Below are 12,044 nucleotides of genomic sequence, written 5' to 3'. Positions count from 1 at the left end.
AGCTTTTCCAATGCTTCAAGAATCATCCAAATCGGAGCTTTGTAGACTGAGATATGATCAAAATACTAAACACTGGTCGGAACTCTGTTTTCCACTTTGGACAGCTGAGTTGAATTTCGGTATTTCAACTTTTGGACTATGAAAACGGATGAATTGGACTTTGATGTCTTCCTACCAAATGTAGATATATCTCTTAGCTTCAAAATGGTACCAAGATCACCTTGATCCGATCATTGTAGCTCCTGATATAGTCAAAATACGAAAATATGTCTGAGTTGTCAAAGCTGACTTTTCTTGATTTTTGTCCTCAAATTGCATTTCTTCCTTTTACACTTCATATTTTATTTTCCTCACTTTAATCCATCTTCAATCATCCAAATATCTTCTCAATGCACTTCATTTGATGATTGAATCATTAAACCTACAAAATATGAAGTTTTTACCATAAAAATCCATAAAATGCAATGTTTAGCCACTTTAACATAAAATGTAGTTTTTTACCAAAACCTTAGTTATTTTAGTTATAAAACTAAATAATCAAACCAAAATTAACTAATAAAACACACTAAAAATACGTAAAATAAACCCTTGTCACATACAAGAAAAAATTCTTGATCTTCATCCTACGTCATCAAGCTCTCCGACTCCGAGCAAGCAAAAGCTGAATCTGAGAAATTCAAAAAACCGGGGAATAACCAAGCCTTACAATCGGGCCAAAAAGGATAAGCAATCAAATAAAATAGGAAAACAAAACCATAGTGCTACACTCACAGCAGCTACAATAGCAGCTAAAGCGGAGATTAAAGCCGTCATTGGGTTGTCTAGAAGAGCAATTGCCAATATGCCCAAAACAACAGCTCGAAACCAATTCCAAACCAGCCACAAGAAGATCTTCTTGTTCACAACGCAAATGCCCTGAAATTTATTTTATTTTATTTTTAAAAAAAAGACATTTTTCTTCATAGATACTACCATATTAGTAAGGATTAATCCACGGCATAATGCTTGGCAACGACACGTAATATCCATTCCAATTTGAAATTCTCTGTTTGTGCGTGTGGCGGTAGCATGTATCTACACCTACTACACCAACTAGTGTTACAGATTCTATCCATATACGAAAGACTTAACTGAATACTAATAAAAAAAAAATTCTAAGAATCTAGGATGTACCAATAATACGCAAACCACAGCAAATGGCGAAACGTAAAACCCCGGTGATGGTCTAATCCACTCCCAGAACCCTCGGCTGGTGGAGCCGCCGCCACCACCACCACCTAACGCAGAAGCTGTAACAGAAAATTACAGCCATTAGAAACCAACTATCAATAGCAATTTACAGCTTCCAAAATCACAATTAAAGCAAAAAAGATATGTTTAACAATAAAATGGGATTAATCCCAAAAAAAATTAACGAGAAAATGAGATTAATCCCACAACAACAAAAAAAAAAGAAAAGGAGAAAACATGATTAACAAGAAAATGGGATTATAGTACAAACCCATGAAAAAACGAGTAGTGGTGGCGGGAGAGGCCCAAGAGACGGCAGCTGGGTAGTAGTGGTGGAGGCTCAGGGAGGACAAAATCCAGTGGGTGGGGAGAAAAGGGGACGTGGGGCGGGTAATGGATGAGGGAAGGAAGGATGATGAGAGGGCTTGTGAAATCATGGCTGGTTATGGAACTGGGAAGGATTTTCGAAGTCAATTTTCAGACGGGGCCTTTTTCCATTTTTCGTATTTTTGGGGAAGATGGAAGGAGGACCCACTTGGTTTCTAGAATTGGCGGGAAGGATGCAGATCGATGCTTCCCTGGTTGATCTTAGGGGTGGCAATTCCTGACACGACCCGAAAACATGACAGCGAACCTAACACAAAATTAATGGATTTGGGAGGTTCGGGTCAGAATCGGGTGGAACCCGATGAACCCGAAAAGAAAACAGGTCGATTTTGGATCAACCCGTGATAACCTGATATGACTCGATATGACCCGTTTACAAATTAAAAATAATTTAATACACATAAAAATTATTTGATCTAACTAAACTAAATCATTCTTTTTTTTCAAAGGCATTAAATCATTAATTACTTAATCCTAAATGAATTTATTTAACTTGTGTGAAGTTGAAATTATCATATTTGGACAAATAATATATTATATTATTTTTTACTTTTATGCTATTTTAATTTATTTTATATTTGGTTTGGGATAAAACACTTTTACGGTGTTTAATTTATTTTACATTTGGTTTGAAATTATTTATTTAAATTTTTATTACTTGATGATGTAATTAATTTTGTAAGAAATTGATTTTATTAGAAATTACAGTGATAAATTAATAAATTAAAATTAAGTTTCGGGGTCATTTCGGGTCGACCCGCCAACCCAAAATTTTCGGGTTCGTGTCAGGTATCCTAACCCGTTTCGGGTTGGCGGGTCAGGTTCGGGTCAGTTGTTATACTTGGGCCTCAACCCGACCCGCCAACCCGAACCCGACCTGATTGCCACCCTTACTGACCATAAACCTTCCAAGAATTGTTGCGCTGCAATTCCCTCCCCAAACTCGGAATAATTGTGACAGTCCTGTAGGGGATTGGCAACATTAATCGTGCCATTTTTGTTTAAGTTTCTCCACTTTGTAAATAATTTTCCTAGTTTCAATTATTTTGTCCATTGTAAATTTCAATATTCTAGCCCTTTTCCATTTAATTTGATAAGCTAATTGTTGTTACTTTGTGATAAGTTGTAATAATTGCCATACTTTTAGGATATCAACTGCTTTCTTGAATCAAATTTCTGCTTGGAAGATATTTTCCGAGTTTCAAGTCTCAAATGCTTAATTTCTATTTTTTTCATTTTTTTCATTTTTCTTAGATTGTAAATGTTGTACATAAAAAAAGAAAGAAAATAGTCTAAAATATTGGTATATCAATATCTAAATTATTCTTTATATATATAAAATGTAACGAAGTTTATAGCATTAAGTTTTATATTTCTTGAACCACTTTTTAACTTTCACAATAAGGGGTAAAACAGTTCTATCTTTTTCAAAAATTATCCTTTTAGTTTTTATTAGAAATCCTTTTGGGTACATTTTTATAAGAATTAAGGGAGGTGCACATGCACATTAAGTAAGAGTACAATTATATGAAAATTATAAATGAGCAGTACTGCTCCTTTACAAGGCCAATACAAGGAATACTCATTCTATCTAATCTAAGAAAGCCATTAACTTCAAAAAGGAACATTTGAAGAGGAAACACATATATATATTTGTGTCAACACAGCTTGTTTTGCAAATGATCCGCTACCTTGTTAACTTTCTCCGTAAGCATGCCTGAAAACAAACTCTCTTTGAGAAACTTGGAGCCTTTATTTGCACTATGTACTGATGAATCCTCCAAGGAACCTTGTGTGAAGCAATAGAAGATAATAGCACCTGCGAGTCCATCTCAACAATCAATCGAGCAAAGCCCCAAGACACGCACAATTGAAGCCTTCAAGTAATGCTTTAGCTTCTGCCTCCATATTAGTGCAATGTCCATAAAAAGATGATAAAGCCGCTATATTTTTTAACAACTTCTTCATGAGTAGACGAGATGCGAAAAACTCCACCCCCTTTGAAGTTTAAGACAAGCATCAACGCCTCTTGTAGAAGGAATATCCAGAAAATTTTCAAATTCAGCCACACATCTTGCAACCTGTAACAAAGAGCAAAAGCATGATTAATGCTATCACAAAACGGACATTTGGAAACCATATGAAAGCCGATAAATCTCCACGTAACAATGGAGACATTTTTTTCAATAGACTTCTTGGAAAGAAAAGCTCGTGTGAACTGTGATGTGGCTTAAGTATTGTTGGTGTATTTTAATAAAATCTTAATTTTTTGCCTTGACCAAATCTTTACAAGGAATTATAATAATTTATTTGGAAGTTATGGGAATTATAATGTTGGGAGTTACAATGCATTTTGAATGGAGTTATTATACAATTATTTGAATAAGAGTTACAAATGAATTATTTGGTCAAATGAAGAATTATTGAGTCTTTATAAACCATTCAAATGTGAATCAATTTTTAGGTTACAAATTCTATCAATTAACTACAATTTAATATGGAAAAATTGTTATACATTGGACTTTCAACCCTTTTTCTAAAGGTTTTTGTAACCTATAAATAGTGAAATTCTTTGGAAAATTATAAACACACTTCCCTCAACAAAAGATCATTCTAAATACTATTTTTCTCACACTCATTTCTTTCTCCCTCATTCTGTTTACTTTGGACAAAGTAAGATATTGGAAAGCTTCTGCTTCTCTTGGTCGTGCAGATCAAAGGGAAGCAACAACTATAGAGTCGGCTGTTGTATGCTGAAGGCGGTAGGCATGCTAGACCTTCTGCATCGGTTAAACAAATATCATAGGGGCGCATATCGTCTTCAATAGAGCGTTCTACGCTTCAACCCTACCGAACTTTATAGCAGCTATCAGATTTAAGGTGGTTGGATTGAAAATCAGAAGTTGTTCGTGTACTCTCTTTCAATAATTCTAAGATCTAGTCCGCGTTAACTCATGCCAAATTAACTTTTGATGGTACAAATTATTTGTATTTATTAATGCAATATTGAGGCATGAGATTTTTGTTAATTTCTTTGTTAAATTTTATCAAAGAAATTACTATTACTTATATGATTATTTGAGTCTAGAACCAACAAGTATTGTGAATCGAGTAATTAAAGCCACAAATCTGGGATGAAATCCAATATTTTTAAGTAGCAATGAGACGCAAGACCACGATGGTGCACGATCAAAAGCCTTCATCATATCCAATTTCAAATAAATTGTTGTGGTACCTTGTCAATTGATTGAACAAGTCCTTGTGCTAAGAGAATATTGTCTGGCGTTTCACGCCCCTGAAAATTTGTTTGCCGAAAGAAAATACCACAGATTGATATTTTTTATCAATTCTTTTTCATAGTTTATGTTGACCATTTTTGCTGTTTCGACTTCTGCTATGATAACTCAAGCCAGTTCTGTCTCAGGTCTAGCACTTGAGCCCACTAATGAGCAATGAGCTAATGGTTAGAACAGAGCAATGAAAGAAATATTATTGAATATGTTCTTTAATCTTATGTCATGGGTAGACAAATTCTAGAGCCATCACATAAATGACAAATCACAATTCCAAAATATGAACTTATTAATTCCACTTTGCATCCCGTAAATTCTTTTCAAATTTCACTTTGCTCCCTGAGATTTCAAGTATGGACATATTACAACTTTGGTTTGCACATCCACCCACTTTGTCCCTTTAAATTAAACACACTGAGAAAATTGACATTTTATGGCATATCTTTGATTAAACTTCATGCACCTTCAGTCATAATGTCAGATAAAAAATGTGCAACGGGTATAAATGGGCTTTTAATTGGTATTTTACCAACTTGCTCATGGAGTCAAATATACAAAAACGAGAATATTGAGACAATATCACTTAACATTCTTGAATTTTCAAAAATATCACTAGCCTTCCCTAGATTTAGCTTTTTGTAACATTCTAAACTTATTTCATAATGCATAATTAAAATATTCATTTTGAGAGAGAGAATATAATATTCTTCCAAAATTGCGCTTTTCTCGTGGTCCTTTAATTTTGATAACAAACAAATATATATGGTTGATTTTATGTCAAAATATATACATTAACTCGAACAATTTCCCAAATTAAATTATATTTAATTAAAAGAACAAACAAGATTCTCTTTAACTCAATATTGCATGAAAAAATACAAAGAATTTGTACCGTTAAAGTATATTTGGCATAGGTTGAGGCGCATAATAAGTCAATCTCTTTAAGATGATTTGTACCCCCATGGAATATAATCCGGTGTAGTAGGCCTCAACATATTGTTTCCAGAATACAATACCGCCACACCCTTCCCTTTCTTCCTCCTCCATTGCCAACACCGCCCCTCTCCCTTCTTTATTTCTTCTCCTTCTTTTCATCCTCCTCATTCCTTCTTCCTCCCCCCTCCTCACTCCTCTAGTCTTTGTTCCCAATGTTATGAAAACCGGACCGGACCGGCCGGTTCGACCGGTTGAACCGCAAACCGGCCATGGCACCAGTCCAGTTCTATGCTTTGGTTGACTTTGCTAAAGAACCGGTCAAAACTGTGAAAAACCGGTGAACCGTGTTGAACCGGTTTTTGAGTTTCTTTTTTTTTTAAAAAAACTTTTTGCAAAATGCTTCTATCAAGATTCGAACTCAAGACCGTTGCAATAGAAGACCAATGTAGTAACCATTGCACCATCACATTTTATTTGCTTTTTTTGATAACTTATTTATATAAAACAAACATCTATATTTCATTTTTCCATTTTTCTTACAAAATCTCATCCTCTCATGACTTTTTCTTTTTAATCTTCAACTCTTTCTTTCTCTCTCATCTTTTCTTTTGTCACTCCATTTTTAATCAAACCTCATTAGTTTTAATTTATTGATGTTTTCTTCTATCTTTTAATTTTATTTTTGTCCATTAAATTGGAAAAAGTTAAAAAAGAATTATTGTTCCTTAACCCAAATTATTTAATGCCACAACCACTCACTTTTATCTCATTTTTTGTTTCTTATCAAGTTTGCATTTCTATTTTCAATTCTCTTAACTTCTTTCGAACTCCAAACTTTCTTTTTTAAATTACAATCTTTAAATCTCAAAGACGTAAATTAAAATTTAAGTTCACAATGTCAAATTCTCATAGACGTGAATTTTGTATAATTTCAAAATATTGTGATATTTTTGGGTTGGATTTAAGATTTTTTTTGGTAGATATAATTGAAATTGAGATGAAATTTATTTGTTTTAACTTATAATTTAAAAAATTTATTTTTGAAAATCCAAATTATTCAAAAATAGTGAACTTTTCATCATATAAAGTTTTAAATTAGTCCATTGCATGTCTTATTTTGTGCATATATATATTTATATAAATTATTTTTAAAAAAATTCATTGAACCGAGGTTGAACCGGTCCGACCGGTTGAACCTCGACCCTTTCACCTCACCAGTTCAATTGACGGTCCGGGTTTTAAAACATTGTTTTTTCCTCTCCCTTCCCCTGCAACACCCTTCTCCTCTCTATGCCTAGAGAGGGAGGAGAAGGAAGAAGTGGAGGAGAGGAAGAGGAAGAGAAAGGAGAGAGAAGGAGGGAGGCAGGGAGGGACAATGGTGGATAGTGGTGAAAAATAAATAAAATTTTAACAATACCCTAATAAAATTTTAAATTTAAATAAAATCCTAAAATACATTTTCAAAGATATTTAATATATACGGACCCATCTAAAGTAAAAAGTTTTCAAAATACAATACTACAGTGTTGTTTTTCAAATACATCCTTGAAAACACCTCTAATTTTTATGGATATTATAATTTTAAGCACTTTGTCTTTTTGTGCTACTCAAGCCGTCTATCTGGAGAACAAAAGTTTTAAGATTTTTAAATAATTTACGAAACTCCTAAATTCATCCAAAATACCTTTACATTAATTTTTAATTTTTTTTCCTATCTGGTGCCCTAAGGATACACAATAAAAATAAAATTGGGTCCAATATTGAAGTTTTAACTCACCACTTACCCTCTGAGTTCCAGCACTTCTACATCTACCCTCTGTTGTAACTCACCACTTTTAACTTACCCCATCTTAAAAACAAAATAATACTGGGTCCATTCTTTATTGTGCGCCATTAAACTACCAACTAAATGAATCCTAGAGGAAAAAATTTCTTTTGCAGATTGAAAACATCTTTAGTAAAGTTTTAATTGTTTGTTTGTACTTTAAATAAATATAGTGCTTATGATTACTGTTGCCGTATTTTGTCTCTTTAGAGTTGCACCTTCAGACTTTTTGTCTTTGATGAATATGCTTACAATTTTGCGAAATAGTAGGACAACAAAGAGAAAGCATGGAAAGAATTATCTTCCCTCCTTCAAAATGAGTATTTTACTCATACATTTTAAATAGGGTTTAAAATGTTACAAGAACTTAAAAATAGGGGAGGTCACTGATATTTTTAAAAGTTTAAGGGTACTGAGTTATATTGTAAGAAAGCTCAAGGAGGTTTCTAATATTATCTCAAAATTATATATGCATATGCTTTGCCTTTTGTCATTAACTCTGTTTTCAATTTGATTTTCCTTCTCCTCATCTTCAAAGTAGGAAGCTGCTGTGTCACACAACCTCAAAATAATTTTTTTTGTTTGTACTTTTTTTTTTTCTGGTGTTTAAGAAGAAACAAGTTGTTCCTCAAAGAAATAAAAGGAACAACAACTTATGGGTATGCGTCGTTTTCTAAACCACAAGGGAAGAAACTTATCGATAAGGACCTTCATAGCTTGTAGTTGGAGCTACAGTTAACAAACCAGGCAAATCACGTGATTTAATTTATTGACGGTAATTAGATTGTGCAATCACTAAAACTAGCGTTTTACGAGTCATGAAAAGGACTTCTAAGCTAAAGGATTCGGCACAAGGCTAAATCTGTGCTGCGTGTTTAAATTGTTTCTAGGGTTAATTACCCTAGAGTATACCTTGATTTTTATTTTAATCTTTATATTTATTACTTAATCCCATAAGAGACAAAAATGCCCATATATTATACTAAGTTTTATTTCAAATTTTCTACTCCTTTTAAACATTGAATTTTTACCTATGGATTGATTTCGACCACTCTAATTGGTAGTGGTAATGTTTCATATGAAATTAGTCCATATATTAAGGAATACCCTAGAAATTGAGTAGTTTCAAAAAAAAAAGGACAAAGAAAAGATCCTAATAAGCAATAATTCATTAGAGGAAAAGCAACAACAAGAGAGTCCAACATTTGACATGTAAATATGCGATTGTGAAAATGAGTAATTGACTTTGAATTGTCTAGTTATAAGACAATAGAATACAATTTTTTTTAATTCCTTAAAGTGGAGAATAGATTAAATTGATTTATAAAAAATATACATAGTTTCTTCAATTTTATAAATTAGCCAATGTACATCATAAATTTTTTCTTAGAAAAATTTTTTATTTACTTAAAAATAAAAGTTTTAAAAAAATAATTTGGAATAAAAAAAGAAAAGAAATACCTACAAAGGAAAAAAATCAACATAGTAGAGGGATATTTTTGCCACTTAGAAGGTTAAGTGACACAAAATAAAGGTTAGGGAGGTAAAGTGAGAATTAAGGTATACTTCAGAGGATAAACCTTGTTCCTATTTTGAGCTTTAATTTACAAAACATATCTGAAGTGAAACATTATCCACACTTTGAAAATAAATATTTTATTCTACTCACAAAGTCTCTTGCAAAATTATACTCCTATCTGTTTTATTCTTCTAGAAGAAAATATATTTCATTGTGAAAAAATTACTATTACTTCTTTAAAAAGTAAATTGTGTACCATCAAATTAAAATGGTTGGATAGCCAAATTATAAATTGGTTCATCAAACTAAAAAACTCTTCCTACTTGATACTTCAAAATTTAAGATCTCATTCCAAGTTGATACTTCAAATTGAGAAATATATCCTACTTTAGGCTATTTTTTTAAGGGATATTCCGATTTAGTCTTACAAACCGACAATTGATAACTAACTATGGAAGGATATAACCGAAAAAAAAGCAACCACTTTTTAGTCCTTCTATAAAAAGCTTTCAAGCATTTATTATTTGTATTGTTTCATTTTCCAATAACATTTTTTTTAATGTCATAGGACAAAATATTAGAACCATTATTTCCATTCAATCGTCAGACTGTACACAAAATTAGTAGGACGCACTGATTTAATTTCCAGTTAAGTACACTTATCTTTCTTAAGATTTGACCATATTACAAAACTAGCCAATGGTTTAACAAAATTGCACTAAACCCCTCGAATGCCAACAAATAGGCTTCTCACGTCAACCTATTGCCACAAAAGTTGGCTTAAGTAAGCGTAATATCTTACTATCTTACTATATAATAAAGCATGAGTAGGGTTTGATGTATAACAAAAAGTGTTAATATTTATCCTTCCAAAAATATTCTTTCAATATTTATGATTATCTATTCACGTCGTATTTGAAAAAACGCACACTCTTACATAACTACCGCTACATAATTATCATTACACTTCTCGATTAACTAATTAATTACTCCACTAATGAACATTGCATCACCTCCCAAAAATCCTTCTAACTAATTTTTTATTCGATATCTTTTTTATTATTTTCTTTTTTCTAAAATAAGCACACACATAATGTGTGCCCAACCCACTAGCATGTTTTAAACCCCCGTAGTACTCTTTTGCAGTTTAAGTCAATTACATTTATCACCTTTGAAGTTTATAAAAATTAGAAAATAAATCTTGTGGTTTGTCTGAATCACAATCTTACGTTTTTTTTTTTAACTAGTTTTTTCAGCCTCACGCAAGGCGTGAGGATGCCCTGAGTCTATGTTAATCAAGATCAAATGAAGGCAAGTGGATTAATGTAAAATGGTTATATATTTAATACATGATAGGTGTTAATAAATGTGGAGAATTTGACTTTAGGTAAATTGAATATTGCTGTTACTCATTTACTCATTTGATTTGTAATTTTCTCTTAGATAGTCAGTCTTTGGCTTAAGATCTTTGCGAATTCTTGATACTATAAATAAATGATGCATTCATTTAAAATGTACAAGTACATACAAATATCATAAATATGGTGACGCTGATCACTTTTAAAATTATGCACACACTATTTGTATCTAATCAAGAATGAAATAAGTTTAAACAAGATCAGCTAGGTGAGAGTGCGAAAACTTCACCTTGTAAAACCGCCAAATCCAGGTCTTCAATTGGAGAAAGAAATACATCCAATATATTGCTTTTCAGATGGCTGTCTCTCAAGATTACATAGGCAATACAGCTTCGTGCGGCTCCCACAGACTGCTTCGGACACCACCCACCGCCCACTCACCAGGGGAGCTCAAGCAACTACAACTATACGATGAAGATACAAATACACGTCTGAACTCTGAAGCACAAACACAAAAGCCACCAAAGTTGACCAAGCACACAACTGAAGCACGAATGCAAAAGCCACTGAAGTTGCCCATAATTTAGGCGGTGGATCTATTTTACAAATGGGGTAACAAACTCGTGTTTAAAATCCAAAAATATATATTTATAGAATCGTTTTTTCATGTTCGAAAGAAAAATTGGAACTACTGTAAAAGTTTAAAAATTATAATCCATTTCTTAAATTGCATATTTTTTTTATGAAGAAAGTTTATCCTTTTGCAAAAAAAAGAAAAAGGTTTACACAGCCACGGGATACTTTCATATTTTTAGTAACAAACTCGTGTTTAAAATCCGAAAATATGTATTTATAGAATCATTTTTTCATGCTTGAAAGAAAAATTGGGACTACTGTAAAAGTTTAAAAACTAAAATCCATTTCTTAAATTGCATATTTTTTTATGAAGAAAGTTTATCCTTTTGCCAAAAAAAAAAGAAAAAAATGTTTACATGGCCACGGGATTCCTTCATATTTTTTTTAAATTTTTTTTCCAAAACAGGAGGACCCTCTTGTTTATATTGGTAGTATACATTTTCACATTTTAATGCATATTATTTAATCCAAATTTGAATTCTAATATCAACTTTTGTATATATGACATGTATCCAAAAATGATAGTGAGTATGTTTGGATTGAAATGATTTGAAAAAATAATTTGCTTCACAAATTCCAATCACCTTTTTATCTCATATATATAACATCATAAAATATGCTATAGTAATTATCTCAAATAAATCATCCAAATAAACTCCTATCTAAATAAACTCAGTGTATACTGTATATTATGAAACTCTTGGTTGAAATGTAAGATAATTAAAGAATATTTCGTAAAGCTACATATGCAAAACAGTGGAAATGTAAGATGCTGCTTTCAACGTGAATCAAACACAAAGATGCCAAGTTTCATCGTTCTATTGCAGCAAGAAAAATTTGCTTGCATGATATTGCACTAT

At 32.1% G+C, this 12,044-nt stretch overlaps 1 protein-coding gene across 1 annotated transcript; it reads right to left on the bottom strand.

Moving 5' to 3' along the window:
* Positions 1–594: 594 nt before the first annotated feature.
* Positions 595–1,694, bottom strand: LOC113772907. The gene is made up of 4 exons (XM_027317408.1): positions 1,502–1,694; positions 1,174–1,289; positions 772–915; positions 595–667 (listed from the first exon to the last, which is right to left on the bottom strand). Exons 1-4 carry the CDS (start codon positions 1,665–1,667, stop codon positions 632–634), a joined length of 462 nt encoding a protein of 153 aa, XP_027173209.1. The 5' UTR covers positions 1,668–1,694; the 3' UTR covers positions 595–631.
* Positions 1,695–12,044: the final 10,350 nt, after the last annotated feature.

The sequence above is a fragment of the Coffea eugenioides genome, chromosome 6 (genome assembly GCF_003713205.1).
Source record: "Coffea eugenioides isolate CCC68of chromosome 6, Ceug_1.0, whole genome shotgun sequence".
Lineage (NCBI taxonomy): Eukaryota > Viridiplantae > Streptophyta > Magnoliopsida > Gentianales > Rubiaceae > Coffea > Coffea eugenioides.
Note: the sequence above shows the minus strand (reverse complement) of the source record. Positions and strands in the feature narration are given on the sequence as shown.

Excerpts from the sequence above, each read along its gene's own strand:
- LOC113772907 (XM_027317408.1), bottom strand. The coding sequence starts at position 1,667 with ATGATTTCACAAGCCCTCTCATCATCCTTCCTTCCCTCATCCATTACC. Across the intron at positions 1,290-1,501 it reads CACTACTCGTTTTTTCATGG|CTTCTGCGTTAGGTGGTGGT; the intron begins GTTTGTACTATA and ends TTTCTGTTACAG. Across the intron at positions 916-1,173 it reads CTGTGGTTTGCGTATTATTG|GGCATTTGCGTTGTGAACAA; the intron begins GTACATCCTAGA and ends AATAAATTTCAG.